This window comes from Adelges cooleyi, unplaced genomic scaffold, assembly GCF_023614345.1.
Source record: "Adelges cooleyi isolate 19-005CV unplaced genomic scaffold, UGA_ACOO_1.1 ACOO_flye_CR_arks_rails_tigmint_CR_PRNA_2, whole genome shotgun sequence".
Classification (NCBI taxonomy): domain Eukaryota; kingdom Metazoa; phylum Arthropoda; class Insecta; order Hemiptera; family Adelgidae; genus Adelges; species Adelges cooleyi.
This window is the reverse complement of record NW_026095860.1, coordinates 3,931,153-3,949,258: the sequence shown is the minus strand read 5'-3', so window position 1 is coordinate 3,949,258 and position 18,106 is coordinate 3,931,153. Positions and strand designations below refer to the sequence as shown.

Sequence of the window (18,106 nt, the reverse complement as noted above, 5' to 3'; positions counted from 1 at the left end):
TTTCCAATTTTATGATGATAGGAACCGCCGAAAGTTAAACCCAGGAAAAAAAAATTACTCTTAGAGCACAATTCAAATTCAATGGAATCAATAAGCAATGGAAGGTATGTACGACCAATTTTCTGTTAACATTTTATAGTAAGCAAATTTTAAACAAAAATAATTGTTTTATATTAGTTCGGTTGTATTCTTTTCTTCAATTTTACATGGTTTGAGAACCATTTCAGGTTCATTTTCTGAGCGAAGCTTGTTGCATCGCACTGTGGATGTACTCAGTACATATGTAAAATTGAATACTTGAACATTTTTTCGGTTAAACTATACACAATATACATCGAAAAAATTCCCAAAAAATTATATTAAACCATAAAATCTTCAATCTGCATACACAGTTTAAATTTAAATTATATATAGCCGATAGTTGGTATAAATAAAGCTGTCGAGATGTAATATTATTTGTTTTTGCTGTATAAAAAACAATTGTATTCATTTAAATGCAGAGAAGGTTCAGAAACGTTTTCTATCAGTCAAACGCCATCGCCAATAGTTCAAGAATGGAAAGAAAATTTAAGTAAATAAACCGTTTTTTAACATAAACAATAATTCGACACATACATTATTCACGTAAACTCAAGATGTAATGTACGTGTTATGTGTCAATGTGTGTTTCTATTCGCAGATATTTCTTCTTCAAACGTGCCTGTGCCCTATCCTCGTTCTATCACGAGTAAAACTTCATCAAGTAGTTATAGTTTAAAGAGTAAACTTACCATTTCATCAATATCAGACAAGAGTAGCTTACCCGACAGCAGACCGATAACGCCAGAAGAAAGTGTATCTATTGATTTGAGTGAAAGTGATAATACAGACAGTTCAAACAAAATACGAATAGTACCTTTAAAGTAAAGTCAATACATAAATAATAAAAATATTATTGTTAATGTACAACTAAAAAAACAACACATTTCGTCATTTTAACTTTTTTTTTTTTAATATTTTCAGGAGAAAACCAAAACATTTAAGAAAAAATGTAATTGAAATGAAAGAGATAAAACCTACAAACGATTCAAAGAAGTTAAACGAACCGCAGAGAAGTAATAATAAATATTTTATACGAAAAATACCTTGTATATATAACCTAAAAATAACAATATTTATGTAGATGGAAAAATAGGATCAAATTTAGAGATTTATATCCACAAAACCGATATTTTGAAAGTGGATACGAGAATAAGACACCCTAGTATTATTATTCATATTGTCGATTCTTCCGCGTGGGAGTATTTAAAGAAGAACGATAAGGACGGAAACGGTCAAATGGTCAACATTAGTCCATTATTAACCAGCGAATTTAATTTTAAAACAAACAAGTAAGAAAAATAATGGGAAACAAAATGTGCTTATTTATTTTTTACATTTTACAAGTTAGATTTATAATTATTTTTACAGTTAGAAAATAAAGCGGTAAATTGTAGGTAATTTTTTCCGATTTCACTTGCGTTAGATATTTGAGATTGATAATTTTAGTTTTTTTTTTATTAATTTCTTTTATCGCTTATACTATATATTTTCCTTACATGCACTTCAAAGATATTTTTTAGAAATTGTTTACTATTGCTTGGTTTTACACTTATAATAAAATGTAGTTAAGAAAACAAATGTATGATGAGGATGACGTGCAAAAATTATTATTAGTTAGTATCATTATAATTGACTTATTTAAAATGTATACATTTAGAACAGTACTGCCTGGCTGGAACGAGAGAATATCGGTCGATGAACCGTACGTTAATGTAATAACAGAGAAAACGACGATTTTTTTCGAGCTGGTAGACTTTGTTGGGTCCAATCGACCGCCGTTAATGTCAAATGATTGGTACAGAATAGCTTGGGCGTTCGTCAAGCCTGTCGGATCTAATGGCACAAAAAACACGGGTAAACCGCTAAGACTGCAACTATACAAACCCGGGCGAGCTCCCAAGTCAGTTCATAAAAACCGTCCGATGGTATCTAATTATGATCAACGTTTTATATTTAGTACATAGAGGTAACGCGTGAAGTACACTGCATAGTAAAATGTTTGGGTTTCCCCATTCCTCAGGTCGCACATTGGTTAAAAAAAGGAACTCTCCAAAAGTACCCGAGCACTCTTTATGCAAGTTTGAATGAAATAAATCGCGAAACAACAGCGGTATCCGACAATCGTTTGGAAAGAAGTTCAGTTGGTAGTTCCGGTTCGTTGCGGGAAATCTTAGACGAAACGCTAAGCTCCAGTCCAGAGACTTTCCAGGTATTTGCCAGTTTGTGTACCGCGTTGAGAACTAACTAAGAACCGACTTTTTACTTTCCAGGAGTACGATGTGAAATGGAAACGATTTCCCGGGCAAAAATGTAAATTGCCAAATTCTGAAATAGCAAAGCTTCAGCCGAGTTCGGAGGGTTGCATGTGTTTGAAATTCAGTCACGATGGCCTTAAATTAGCAGTGGCCACCAGTAAAGTGATAAATATCTACACTGTTCCCGAGTTCAAATTACTCAAACAATTGTTGGGTCATCAAGGTAAATTTGTTTAGTCGTACAGTAATTGTCACAAGTATTATGTTATAGTATTGTAGTAAAAATTTAACAAAAGATTTTACTTAAAAATATTAAATTAGGTACTCTGAAGATCTATACAAAAGATAGCATAGATTCTTAACCTTTTATTATATTTCCCACAAAGACTAAGGTTTCTAAACTGGCGAAGTTTGTCCAATATCAGTTTATTTCTATAATAACTGACAACGACACATTAATTCATTAAAATAACAGATTTTTAAAAATTGAAATTTTATTAATCGAGATACTTCAATTACCTATAAATTCAAAAAACGAGCCTTCTACAGTCTCGTAATAATTGTAGTAATGCGTTTGGTTTCGCTTGAATTAAGAATTAGCGGTATACTAAAAAGTAAATGATTCGTCTAGTGATGTCTAAAATGTTTAATGTTCAAAATACATCTATTTAATAATTTTCGATTCTAAACAATGTAATGGAACAAAGAAACACTTTTAGCTTCAATGCTCTTTTTAAATATTTATATTGATTGTAATACACAGAAATGAGTAAGAAAAATAATTGAGATACTCCATTGAGACAGCTAAAGACGAGAAAAGTTTGTAAAATTGCTTATAATCATATTTGTAAAATATCTTAGGTTTGGTTTACACTTTAAGATGGAATAAAGACAATTGCCATATTCTATCATCGTCTTCCGATTATACTGCCTGCATTTGGATGCTTAAAGATGGCGACAAAACTGACTTCCAAGTTAGTGTTTACATGTGTACAATCAAATAATCTGTAGCGCACTTATTTTATCTCAATATGTCATCCATTCACAGATACTTCCGCATCCGTCATACGTGTACTGCGCGGAATACAGTGACGACGTCATATTGACCGGATGCTACGACAGCATTTTGCGACTATGGATTTTTACTCATAACAAATGGACTTTGTGCCAAGAAATGGAATTCCACAAAGGATTTATATCGAGTGTTGCTCATCGAGGTAGCATGATACTATCGGCTGACAGCCAAGGGTTTATCGTCGAATGGACGTTGGTGGATAACAGGTAAAGCCGGTGTGTCACACAATATCTTTATTATAATATTGTAATAGTGGTTAAAAAAATAATTTTTAAATTAATGCACACCCACCGGCTAAATAACACGGCCCGGACGTTGACTAATGGTATTGTTGTTTTAAAGATTGGAAATGAAAAGGGCCATACTGGTTCCGGAAATAAGGAATGTGACCATCAGCAATATTCAGCTCCATCCAGGTGGCAAACGGCTATTAATACAGACCAGAGACAGCGTTTTGCGCATGATGGACTTGCAAACAGCCGCCATTGTACAATGGTTTCGGGTAACCGATATTGTATTATAAAATATTATCGAAACGGACACTGATGCTAATTGGGAAAGCTCATTGACCACATCAGTTTTTATATTCTTACGTCAATTGTAGCTTAGCTACTTCAGCTAAATAATTCAGTCTGAAATTAAGGTATCTGTGACCATAATTCGTAACTGAGTACCCAACAATAATCACGGCTTATGGGGACTAAGGGTGCATTATTGACACTAAAGTGTCTTTAAATTGCAGCGATTGCATAGGCACAATTATAAGTTTATATCAAGCCAATAAGGCATAAGAAAATAGAGGTGCCAATGTACACACGCTAGAGAATGATAAAACGATACATTTGAGCTCGTTATAATGGAAATTTCCAAAATTACCTTCTATATTTTTTTTTTTACTAAATACAGGGCGGTGTAAACAACAAGGTGCAAACCGGTTGCGTTTTGAGTCCCTGCGGCAACCTGGTGTTGGCATGTGGCGAAGACGGTCCCGTGAACGTTTGGGAAGCGTACACTGGCAAGCAATTGGCATTCTACACGAACCGACAGCCCTTGACGGCCACTGCCACTAGCGGTGCCGTCGACTATCATCCACACGATCATATTCTGGCTTTCGGCGTGTACACGCCGGCCAGGAGTTCGCCGGTTTACGTGGCTCAGTACAAAAAGTAAGCTTTCTGCAATGTTTTTTTTTGTCTTGTAGAGTCCTATATTCAATATATACATATGTATGGCTGTTGTCTGCAGAGATCCAGATTTGGACATAGGTCTAAGATTGTTAGCACCTGCGCAGCCGACTGAATGCAAGCGTGGCGCGACCAAGTCTGAAGGTCAGACTCATCACCACAAGATCACGGCGGAGACGACTAGTACGTCACAGCACAATGACCATCAACAAATGAGACCGCTCATGAACATCATACGAAGAATGGACAGTGTCATAAAAACGTACAAAACAAATGCTTGACCAAAACCAGGATGACAAAAAAAAAGAAGAAAAATACACTAAATAAAAATTAATTTTTGTCATTTTTTAAAGTAATATATTTTTTGTACACGAAAATTGTAGTGAATTTCTTCTACGTTCAAGCGTGAACGGGATTATTACGAATCTATACCCTTAATTTATTATAATTTTTTTTTTTGTGTAAAATCAGTATTACGTTGACGCATTATGTAAGACGCATATCTCAATAAAATTAAAAAATAAATGTATACGCAAGACGTCAACAAAAGCAGTCAACGCGTAAACAAAACAGAAATAACCTTCAAATAAGAATTATACATCAATATTAATTTACAAAATGCTACACGTTCTTAACTAAGTACAGGTAGTAGTGTTGCATAGGTGGGGCACTAATACTATAATTATTTCCCAAGTTGATATATATAGCTTCCACGTGGATTCTACAGCTAAATAGGTATTTGTTTTATAGTCGTCTAGTTTTTTTATACTATTCTTTTTTCAATGGAATTCCTAAGTGAATCAATTCACTCATAAAAATATATTCCAAATACATTATGTTATCTTAATAATTATTGTTGATCTAAAATCGTACTTAACTAGGTACGTACTAGCGACTCATCATTCAACAAAAAACTAACGTTATTATATATTATTTAGTAATTGTAGAGATTTAATAACTTTTGGTGAAATCTCATAAAAAAAAACTAACGTTCTTTCTAATTTCTAATATCAATAAAAAAAAAGAAAAAAAAACCTGTAGTAAAAATTATATTATTCAGTAAAATCATAAAAATTAATGTATTTTTCTAATGTAAAGCTCCGTTTTTGCAATTAGTTTATGTACGGTAAGTTAGTCGTGTTATCGATATCATAACATTTTATTTGCAAGATTTAAAAAGAGAGATTTTTGTATTTTTTAGCTTCAAATGTTTTTTAAAAAAGAAGAAAAAATGTAATACTAATTCAGAAGGTATTCTACTTGTTTTTTTTTAATCAAAATTAAAATGAGTAATATTATTGATATTTGTTTACACATAACGACAATTTGTTTTAAAATAAAATCGATGTGAATGAAGGGTCATTTCTAATTAATTCTGAAAAATTATCATAAACGAGTAAATAAACAAATAAATTATCATATGGGAGCTGACAGGCTTTCTCTAACAAATATAATAATAATTATAATATTATATGAATCCTCAAGGTTTTTCCCAGCCGGAGATAATATATTTCCTAAGAAGTGGTATTTAAACATGGTCTTTCTCGCTTATTATTTATACATATCGTTTATATATTTATATGTAGTGGGAAACCAGAATACACGATTTTCAGAGCTCATTTTCGCTATCAATAACTAATAAGCGTTGTCCAGTCAGTCTCGTCTTGTCCGACGAACCGGTATATAGTGTATATCTTCTGGTGTTATTCATATAAATGTTTTCGTTGTCCTTGTGTGAATCGTGTTAATATGTGTAGTATACAGAACTGGCCACGAGGAGTAATTATCGCCTTAACAATTGTGTCTTGTGGTGTAACACTCAGACAAGGTAAGTCGTTTAGACTTGTACACTTGAGTGTAAAATTTCTAATGTATAAGCATAATATACTAGATTGTGTCCATGTAAGTGAAATTTTAGTGCATCATCTGAAAAAAAATGTGTATCCAATAAATTCCTTTGGTTACAATATACAAGACTTATGCGTACAGTTTTTAATTATAAACCATTAAATATATTAACGTAAAACACTGGTAATGCCAAGCGCCAACAATGCTGAAAGGTCGTTTTGAAACATTTAATTTTACTTTATTTAGAGCACATTATAGTATAAAATTATTATCTGTATTTCCGGTTCACTGTAAAGTAATTTTCCATTCGAGTACTATCGTTTGCAGGAAATAGATAAATGTTTGTAAAAAAAATATTTTAAAAATTTCGCAAGTGTAGAAAAAAACTAACAAAATTAATACTTAAAAATTGTACGTACAATAATACATTTTTAGTTATTATTTTTCTATTAATTAATAAAATGGAAAATGTAATGTTTTTTCCAAATTTAATAACACACAAAACCTGATAAAAAATTTAAATCGATTAATAAACTAAGTAAAGCTAGACAAAAAAATGTATTTTAAAAATGTATAATAAATATATAAATATATATATATTTAAAAAATTAATATAACATACATACAAATTAATGCAGTTTCATATTAATAATTAATAAGGTATATACAATAATAGATAAACAATTTATTATGCAATAAAACACCTTGAGAAATTTACAATTAATTAATGGGACAATTTAATTCAGCCTGATAACGGTTAAAGGTCAAGGATTAACATCAATTAAATTTGATTATTCATATAATACATTAAACTAAATACGCTTTATCACTTAAGTGTTGAGGATTTATCGAAAGATTTTTTTTCCAAAATCCCTTGTTAAAGCTAAAATTATTGAGTACGTTTTTTCAGTATAGTAACAATAAATTACTGGAAGTATTTATTATTATTCTTAATGCCACAATTTATTAATCCACAAAAGTGTTAAAGCAAAATAAACAATTATCAAATCGAAATATTATAATTCGAATAGGTATTTAGTAATTAGCTCAAAACTTTAAAAATGTAGAAACAGTTAATTTATTAGAAAATATTTCTAAGACGAATACGACATTTTCTCTAAAAAGTTATCCTCATTCGATTTCATTATTGATGTTTTGGCAAGTAAAGTGCATTATGCGGCCATTTTTTTTAAAAAATACGCCCAAGAATATCGAGTGTATAACGTTACACTAATAATATGATTACATTACATAACAAAATAAATTTGAACTAAAGAAAAATAGACATCGACGTTAAGACTCCAAATTATTAGTTTATTTCAATAAATTATTCTAATGAAATAACAATTAGAAGATATATATAAGTTAGTTGTTAACTTTATATATTTGAGAAACATCGCCCCTTGTACGATAAATCTTGGACAAATCACATGTTTAACTTTTCGAACGCTTAATAAAAAATAAAACTACTCAACATTTTAAAACCAGCATATTCAGTTATAATATGGAATAAATTTAGTTAATGACAAATATTTATTAAAGTATTATACACATTTAAGTTTTAAAAAGTTAACTAGAATAAGTAGTTTATTTAAATATAATTATTTATTGGCACTAATAAGTACAAATTGTCAATCGTTAACAACCTCCAATAACCAGTTGTTATGTTGGACGTATTCAATTGAAGTGAATTTGAATTAAATTATCGCATCTAATAATTGTAATTACTTACATTTTGTCTGTGTTGTCTAACAATTAGTATCTATTTAAAAATTAAACGTTAGGTTAATATAATGAGCGACTCTTCAAAAGTCTTTCCGCAAGAATACGTCAAATAATATAAAACAACAACAGGGTCAAAAGTTTTAACGATTTTTTCACTGCTTATTACGGCAAAAAAAATGTTTGGACTCAATTCTACTATCTTTGAGAATTAAAAGCGTGACAAAGTTGTATTCTGAAAGAATTTGGGTAACTAAGCGACTACACAGGCGTGTCATTTAATCATCTAAGAAAATAAATAAATGATTCTATAACCGATTTACAACATTTTTGCTAGTAAAAGAATATTGATTAAATGTTACATTTTGACCAATGTTTTGTTAATTATAATTAGTTTGTCCGGGTTGAGAATTTCCTGCTGTAGGTACTTCATACATATTTTTTTTAATAGCAATTCAACGCATCTAACCGATTATAGAATATTTATAAATGTATTACAGTTTAGTGCAAAATTAATACTAAATAATTATAAATGTTAGTTCTCAACATCACTGTTGTATTGAATGCCAAGGTTTCTGGGAAACACTGTTTTACCTATAAATTTAGGATTCGTGATGTGCCTAGTAACCTTAAAACTTTTACAGATATACCTAAATAAACCAATTTTTTTAAAGTCCTGACATTAAGCAAAATAATAATTTAATAAACGCGACGTTTAAATATAACAAATATAAATAAATTATATATTTAACGCAAGTATAAGATCGGTAGCACAATGTCGGTTGTCTTCATTGTAAAATTTAAATATTCCATTTAAAACAATTCATTGTATTTTAAATCTGGTAGAAAATGTGATATCGATTAAAATTGAAAATATACTCATATTTAATTATGCACAAATTCAGCCTCGTGTGTACAATTAGAGTTATGCAAAATAAGCTATTCTCTAGTTGATATTTTTTCAATTTTAATAATACAAAGATGAAAGATGTATATTCAATATTCATAAGAATCCGATGTTATAAAAATATATGCATATCTACGAAATGAATACACTAGCCATTTGGTTTATTATAAGTAGTAGTATATTATTTTATTTTTATTAATGATAATTGTTAAACACATATGACATTTGGGTAGTTATTAGCTATTTAAAAACTCATAACTACATTATTATAGTATCTCTATGACGACATTCCAACTGGTTATATTATACTAGTATAAAGACAACAACTCTAGTCTGTACTTATATTATGCTAATTGTGTTTTGTTATGTTTAAAACACATTAAAACATTACGTAGGTTACGGTATTTAATAAAATAATATTTACATAGGATGACGTGGATTAACTGTTCAAGACTTCTTATTTCAGATTTCAGATTATTTATAAAGTAATTTTTATATAGTAATGCAGTTATATACAGTTTAAAGAACAAAGATTGTACACCAATAAACTGTTTAAAAACGTCAAAAGTTAAAGAACAATCACTTTTACCATATTAAAGTCGTTATTTTTAACTTTAAAATATTGTACAGCATATAAAATTCTGAAAAATATTTTATACAGTTCGAAATTTAGGCTTTAAAGCTCCAAGAAAAAACCGGAATTAATACGATTTTCGGGAGATACTCAATTTAAAAGCTACGACCTTAAGCGTTATACAAAACATTTTCGAACTTCTCGAATGTCTACGAGTATAGTAAATACTAAATTACTCAAGAGCCAAATTGGAGATCCAAATCCCTTCAGAAATCAAAATAAAGAAAAGTATAAACTTTGAAACTCGTACATTTAGTATAAATGTAATTTGAAAATTTAAATATATAACTGTTTGTAAAGAAGCTAGTACTTGTGACCTGTCAAAGACATATTATCACAAACTCGATAAGTACCTATAAATAAATGATAGTTGATGTACCTTAAATTATATACAGAAGGTTAAGCTCCCATATACGTAAAACGAGTTAATAATAAGGACAAAGACCTGTCGATATCTGCTTACGTGTGACACGAAGTCCAAATATTATAATATTCGTTTTAAGGAAGTACATGCTTCATTCGGGATCCTTGTATAACTCTTAGTCGCTTGTCTGCATCTGCATGTTAACTGCACGATTTTTTTAAGTGGCTCTCCATGTTGTAAATAGCCTACGGTTTACTCAGTACAAAAGTATCGATTCGACAAACATCAAAGAAAGCTTTTTTTTTTTATTAACTAAGTCTAACATAGATTTAATAAAATACAGACGATTTTTTATACATTTTAGTATTGTTGACTTTCTATCAATTGAACAAGACAATTTACAAATCTCATATTTATTTTAACAAACCACATGGTATGTGCAAAACCTTCTCAGCTTCACATTAAAGCAAACAAATTTACAATAAACTTTTTTCAAAATGAATTACGGAAATATGGAAAAGTATTAGTATTGATTGAAATTAGGTCCAATAAGTCCATGCACTTAAAACAATTTTCATTTTCATATATATTTTTATGGTTTTTAATAATAATAAAAACATTATACTTAAAGAAACAACATTTATTTACAAACCTTAAAATATTATCAATACAAAAAAAAAAATCACAAATAAAACAATTTACAAACAAATGAATTGACAAGTTTTCTTTTTTATCTAATAATATTAATTTATATATTGTACGTTATACTATATTTCTCTTTTTTTCTAAAAATGATTAAAACCTTTTTTTTTATTGCTTTTAGATAGAACAAATGTAACTAAAGCAAAATACGCTGTAAATATCGAAAAAATTAAAAATAAAACCAGAAATATATAAAACACAATTATGAATTTGGATTCTTTTAAGAACAATTTAAATTTGTAGCTCATCTAGTTATTTTCGGACCATTCAGTAAATTAATACAAATATATGAATTTACAGGCCCTAATCAATGGTACCTATTGAGTTCACAGAGGACGTGGCCCCCGGGATAGACTACGCTGTTGATCTAAATTTAGAAAACGACTTTAGGTACTTTATTAAATATTAACAATGCCAAAATAATTCTAAAAAAAAAAAAAATAATACACTTATAAAACTCAGAATGCAATTAAATGCCTTCCTAGACCATCGAGTAACTGGCACTTGTTGAGTTTTATTTATTATGTATGTATTGAGATTTGAGAATTTTGTTATTACATATCGTTCACTTTGATTAATACTAAATAATAATACTATCGCTCGTTTATAATTTTTGTAATCATATATTTGGGGAGCCTAGGATGTTTTGCATTCTGAGCCACGTGATACTTAAAATATGTATCTATTGTAAAGCAGTTAGTAGTTGTCTGCACGAGCCGAATGTGTTGGAATGAACTGCAAAACATATTTGATACATTGAGTAATATTTTTCAGTCCGTTCAAGGTTTGTATAATTATACACATTAAAATTGTTTTCATATACTTATTTAAACTTTTTAGCTTGTAAAATAAAACAATTAAAATTATAGCGTAACCTATAATTACAGTTCTTGCAGGATATTTTGACATTTGATTACGCAGAGTCGTTATTCTTTACCTAACAAGAAAGAAACCAGCTAAAATTTAGTACACTCACTCTTACGAGTTAAATTTTTTTTGTATAAACATTGATAACTAGTTAGTAAAAAAATTAATTGTTCCTTTGTTTAATACATTTAGAATATTCACTTGGGCATAACTCTTGCCCTTCAAAAAAATGGTACATTTATAAAAATCTAAAACTCATTTTCACTCAAATTAATTAACATATACATATTATTTGTTTACACAGAAGTTGGTAGCGAATGTACAAATGAAAACGGAGTCAAAGGGTTATGCCAACTCAGAGATGATTGCGCTGAAAATGCCGATTTAGGAGTGACATGTAATTCAGGGCAGAATATAATTTGTTGTTCTGGAAATGATTCTAATAATGGAAAACATAATTCGAACGACAACCAGAACAAAGGAGAAGAGCTGGAATCTAGATTTGGGTTCAGTGCAGATTTCTTTAACGCTCCTATTATACATTCTAAAAAAATTAATTTGCCGAACTTAAATTATTTTCAACCACAAGAACAACAATTACCCAATAACAATGTGTTAAGACCAAATAACATTGAACATTTTTTAGAAGAGAGGCCTTATCAAAACCTAGATCAAGGTGTAGTCACAAAACCTACTAAGAAAAAATATATGACTACTATTTATGGTCAAAATATTGACGGTTCAAATGTTGAGCAATCATATAACTACGAAAGAACAACCAAAACACCTCAAAATAACAACTACAACTATTATGAAAGTCAAAATCCCTTTCAAAATATAAATCAACAAAATCAAAATAAATATCCAATTGTATCTTCACATACGCCAAATCAGAACCATAATAGTAACAATAACAATTTTTATTATAACAATAACAATTATGAAACTAATCCATACAATCAACATAATAATAATAATAACAATTATAATACCCACCCCACTGTATCTGGAAAACCTAATTATAACCATAATACTTATAATTACCCTTCAGGTGAATCTTACCAATCAAACAAGAACAATTTCAATAACTACCCTAGTACTACTTCGAGTCAAAAACCGAATCAAAATCAAATGTACAATAATCGGCCAAATAGTTTTCCTTACGAATCAAATCAAAACAATAATTATAATCCTAACTATGGAACTCAAAGGCCAAATTCAAACATTTACGTAAACACTCTTAGCCCTTCAAATGGTTTTAACTCTCAAAATTCCAATAATCGTCCAACTTGGTCAAGCCAAAGTAATAGACCAATTAATAATAATAATAATCAACATTCAACCAGTAGTATATTTTTCCCCAATAATTCTGATAACGAAAACAATTATTATACACAAGAAACCACAACGACCAAAAGGTATACCAATGGAAATTATAACAATCCGACAAGGCCAAATGCAAACACTAAACGCATCAGCGAAACTAGTAGGTTAAAAAAAAGCTAATAATATATACATTTTATACAATATTTTAATAACTTGTAGAATGTGAAGAATACTCAAAAACTTTAACGACTACTATTTCTGCATTGCCTTTGTCAATTGATTCATCGCCAAGACCTATATCTGTAGAAAAATGTGATTCAAAAGGAGTTGGATTAATTGTAGGCGGAACCAAAGCAGAACTGGGAGAATTTCCTCACATGGTATGATATACAAACTCAAAAAAACATGATTTCAATGTGCTTAATTATAAATACTTCTTTACAGGCTGCAATTGGTTTTCGAACAGCAAGTGGGAATCCTTGGAATTGCGGAGGAACATTAATAAGTGAAAGATATGTTATGACAGCCGCTCATTGTACACATAGTGCTCTGTAAGTTCTATTATCAATTAATTGCTAATTTATAATTCATTCAAATTAAGTTGTTTGCATTTATATAAAACAAAATAATGTCGCATATGAATAAAATATAATAACCATTATTTTGGAATATATACCTTCATATTACCACAAGGTAAAAACAATGAAACCCTAAGTTATCTTAGAATTTAAACTAAGTTTCTCAAACTGAGAAAAACGATTTTCGAAGTACGTGTCTCATGTTTATGCCTTGTGGTCTAAATATATACGGAAAAAAAAATGTATAAATTGTAAATAAAAACGCATTTAAACTAAAAAAATCTTAAATTAAGCCCTTACAATATTTTGTTTTCACAGAGGAAATCCTGTACGAGTTAGATTAGGTGATTTAAACATACATAAATCAGATGACGGTGCTAAACCAGTAGATTACACCATAGAAGAAATCATAGTACACCCACAATATATCAAGACATCAAAATATAACGATATCGCACTCCTGCGTTTGGATAAGAATGTTCAGTTCAATAAAAACATCCGACCAGCTTGTCTTTACAACAAAAATACGATTAATGCTCATAAAGTTACGGCTACCGGATGGGGAAGCACCGATTTTGGTATTCAACGCTAATATATGCAAAACTTTTTTTTTTAACATTATACACCCAAACTATATATATTTTTTAATTCGTAGGTTCCACTTCAAGCGATCACTTGTTGAAAGTGGATTTAGACTTGATTGAAAATCAACGTTGCAATAAGTTATATGAAGCCGAGAGTAAAACAAATACTTTAAATAAAGGTATTATAGACACTATGATATGTGCTGGAGACTTAGCTGGAGGACATGACACTTGTTTGGTAAGTAGAAGACTAAAAAATGTCATTATATTCTAAGCAAATGGAAGGATAATAGTTAATACAACCTACATCAATCTTATAACTTACTGTTTTTTTTAGGGCGATTCTGGCGGACCATTAGTGATAAGATCAGAGAAGAATATGTGCATTTTTAACGTAGTTGGTGTTACTTCATTTGGAAAACAATGTGCCACTGAAAATTCACCTGGTGTGTACACCAGAGTATCATCTTATTTATCTTGGATTGAACAAACAGTGTGGCTCTAAAATATTAAGATGATTTAATTATATGTTGGTTTATTTTGATTTGTACCTTTGACTATTGTAAATAATTTATTACTATTAGATTTATAACATTATTAAAACCATAATTAAAAATAAATACTAATGTAGCAATATTATATTATATATATATTAATAATATTTTATAATCCTAGTAGTTAAAGTATGCAAAACAATATTGTGTCATAAATTACTAAAATGTTAATACATTATTGTTATTGCCATTTAAAATTACATGTGGTTACAATGTTTTTTATTAATGACAAGTCGTAAGTGTATTGTAAGAGGTAAATATTATATTATGACCATAAATTACTAATTTATTTATCTGTATTTTTTTTATGAACTTAAAATAAACTTTGAAATAACTTTTATTCTGAGGTATTTTTTAAGACTTAATATATTGTTTTTAAAGAAAAATGAGTTTTGATAGCGATACTTATATTTTTTCAAATACCTTGGTCGAGGGAGCAAATGTAATAGTTGTCAACATAGTTAAAAAAAAAAAAAAGACTTATTTTTATCATACAACCTGGTAATGAGATACAAACATAATGTAATACACCAGCGACCAGCCCCTAATCTAAAACTTTATTAACCCAAATGACCCCCTCTTTAGCTCAGTCCGCTTCTGTGATTTGTTGACTTAAGAGTAATAAAATGTATACTTACTTACGTTCTTGTTACTACAATTTTACACATTTCATATCATCTGATGTAGGCCAAATATATCCATTACCCAAAGGCTTATGAGACGAAGGAAATATTATGTGTCTCCAATCTCTAAAACAATATTAAAATGATAGTCTTTATGCTATAGACAGTTGAAGTATGTGGCTGAAATACGTAAAATATTATATAAACATTATAATATAATCCTTATTTTCTCTTTCAAAAAGAATAAGAATATTATTATAATTTTTTTGTTTCTCAATAATTATAGGGAAAAGCAGAGTTGTGAATCATTTGAATAAAAAATATCTAAAAGTTATCTAAAAAATCATCTAGATGTAGACAATACATTAATCGAGTAAAATGTATTTAATTCATTTTTTATATGAATAATTAAAAAAAAAATTGTGCAAATAACTATTTGAATAATTTTTTATTCAAATAATTCCAAAAATAGTTTGTAAGTGCTTTTTTAAGTAATTATTTTTTAAAACATTCTAATATAATACATTTACAAAATATTTAGTCAGTATCTATAGTAAAACTATTTTTTATTCGAATAATTTTTCATTCAAATAAATTTCAAAGTAATTATTTGAATAAGAATTTGCACAACTCTGGTCAAAATCATATCGAAACTTTTAGGCTAAGAGCACAAAACGGAATAAATGCACTTTAGTTAAGTAAAAATTATAAATAATTAATATTTTGCATTGTAAAAATATAATATGTACTTTGATCTATGCTAATAGTTAACAGATTGTAAGTCCAAGTTGCTTTATGAAAGCTGAGGTTACCTGAGGTAAATTACCTTCCACTGTGAAGTCCCAAGAATAGTATCCAATTCATTTTCGCGCCATAGTTATAAACATTAATATACTCAAAATTTAAAACAGCCATGCGTTCTGTTTCATATTTATTAATATGAGCTTCAATACTTGTTTCACCACCACTTATTAATAAGCCATGCCATATAGTTAAAATTACTAAGGCAATGAAAACTGCTGTGATAAAAAATACAAATATAAAAATTAAACATTTTGTTTTGAACTTGTTACTTAGGTTTTAGGTAAAAAAAATTGCTTATTTTAAATATAAAGAACATAAATTAATTGTACTAAGAATCGAGGGATTAACTAAAAACTTAATTTTTTAATAAATAAACCTACTACAGGCTATGAAAGTAATAAACACAATACAGCAAAATCTCCACTCAGCCTCATAGTCGCGTTCGTTATCGGATTCGTCTTGAGAAGTAAGTATCCACTCGTCCTGAAATAAAATAGAGAAATTTAACATTTTTACAAAAGTAAAGAAATATTTTCTATTTTAACATACTGTAGGCAACGAAGTGTTTATCTTCACCGGATGACCTACTGGATGTTCTTCTTTGTAGAATACTTCAGTAAAAACCAGATCGGCCCCGAAAGTTATCAAAAACAAAGAACCTAATGTCATATAAACCATGTACAGAAAAAAATATCGATGGTTATAAAACCCAACACAGTTATTTAACCATGCTAAATAATATAAAGTTAAGAATTCATTTTTTATTGTAACAATATTTTTGCAAGAATAAATTTCTAAAAAAAAATATTTAATACAGAAATAAATAACATAAGGATACGACAATGATGATCCATCTTCAGGATACACTTGTTGCATACTGAACAGTGATGTGTTCGAGGAGGTCTAGGAGAATCACATTTCTTACAGTTTATCACATCATTGATTATTAAAGTGCTCTGGAAAAAAAATGAAACCATTTAAGCCTATGTTAACTATATAATAATACAAATTTTTAAATAATTGTTCAACAAATAACAATATAACAGAATATTATCCATAATTTAGCCAATTTTTAATTACAATCATTTTTAACTAACAGATGACGGGTAACCAGGTAATGTTGTTACTCCCATATAGTAATGAAATACTACATTTATCAATAGCCAATTTCCAACCAACAACAAGCAAACAGTGACGGGTTTACTTTTATTCCACCAATACGGTAATCCAATCCAATAAGAGACGATCACAACAAAAGTTGTCAGAACAACAACCAAGACTACCATCACCTATAAAACCGCACATGTTTAATATTAAACACTACTAAATTTTTTTTTTATGTTATAATACTAACATTTTGTAAGACAATAATTTTACATTATTTAACTTACTTGACTCAATACGACGGTATATCTATCCACAAACTTAAATAAAGGTTCTAAACACACATCGCTGGTTTCCTCCCAACTTATATTTTTTCTTTGTAAATATGTGGTAGATGAATTTTTTAATTTGTACCATGTTCTTTTCAACCTTGATCTATAAAATATAAAAATTGACAATTTTAAAATAGTATATTTGTACTTATTTTTTTCCAGTGTTGTTGTATGTTCATTTGTTGATAAGTTACTCATCAATAAGTTTACCATCTTACTAATGTTAATTGGTTTTACAATTTTAATTCAAGTTAAAAACATTTCCACGAAACAAACATTTTAGCATAATTGTACTATATTAAACTTACTTTAGACATTTTACTGAATACATCATCTAATAATAGGTAAGCGGTAGGCCTACTTTTTGTTATTTGTTATTAAAAAAATTACATGGGTTGTTATGAGTCACCGAAAAGGCCGACTGCCATACTGTTTTCGCGGCTAGATATAGATAATTCTAGGAAAAATCGTGATAACTGTACGTAATCCACGAAAACAAAATGTCGGATACTTATCAGTCCTGACCTAAGCTTCCCTTCTGGTTTCATTGATAAATTGTATC

At 29.0% G+C, this 18,106-nt stretch overlaps 3 protein-coding genes across 5 annotated transcripts; 2 read left to right on the top strand and 1 right to left on the bottom strand.

The window, feature by feature from the left end:
* Positions 1 to 97: 97 nt before the first annotated feature.
* LOC126833818 (jouberin-like) lies at positions 98 to 4,876 on the top strand. The gene is made up of 11 exons (XM_050565372.1): positions 98 to 104; positions 680 to 856; positions 1,163 to 1,370; positions 1,739 to 2,006; positions 2,102 to 2,290; positions 2,352 to 2,559; positions 3,198 to 3,310; positions 3,385 to 3,617; positions 3,754 to 3,913; positions 4,318 to 4,577; positions 4,657 to 4,876. The coding sequence occupies exons 1-11, from the start codon at positions 98 to 100 to the stop codon at positions 4,874 to 4,876; spliced, it is 2,043 nt and encodes a 680-aa protein (XP_050421329.1).
* A 1,356-nt stretch (positions 4,877 to 6,232) lies between these two features.
* Positions 6,233 to 14,841, top strand: LOC126833975 (serine protease Hayan-like). Its single transcript, XM_050565600.1, has 7 exons — positions 6,233 to 6,423; positions 11,944 to 13,125; positions 13,185 to 13,345; positions 13,410 to 13,516; positions 13,862 to 14,121; positions 14,199 to 14,365; positions 14,465 to 14,841. Exons 1-7 carry the CDS (start codon positions 6,345 to 6,347, stop codon positions 14,630 to 14,632), a joined length of 2,124 nt encoding a protein of 707 aa, XP_050421557.1. The 5' UTR covers positions 6,233 to 6,344; the 3' UTR covers positions 14,633 to 14,841.
* On the bottom strand, positions 14,199 to 17,986 carry LOC126833976 (palmitoyltransferase ZDHHC16). 3 transcript variants are annotated; one of them, XM_050565601.1, is made up of 9 exons: positions 17,853 to 17,986; positions 17,500 to 17,647; positions 17,206 to 17,397; positions 16,947 to 17,064; positions 16,658 to 16,839; positions 16,489 to 16,591; positions 16,131 to 16,323; positions 15,320 to 15,430; positions 14,199 to 14,628 (listed from the first exon to the last, which is right to left on the bottom strand). In XM_050565601.1, the coding sequence occupies exons 1-8, from the start codon at positions 17,876 to 17,878 to the stop codon at positions 15,334 to 15,336; spliced, it is 1,059 nt and encodes a 352-aa protein (XP_050421558.1). In that variant the 5' UTR covers positions 17,879 to 17,986; the 3' UTR covers positions 14,199 to 14,628; positions 15,320 to 15,333. The 3 variants fall into 3 exon arrangements, with proteins under 3 accessions (XP_050421558.1, XP_050421559.1, XP_050421560.1); XM_050565602.1 differs by having other exon boundaries at positions 15,324 to 15,430; XM_050565603.1 differs by lacking the exon at positions 14,199 to 14,628 and having other exon boundaries at positions 16,117 to 16,323.
* Positions 17,987 to 18,106: the final 120 nt, after the last annotated feature.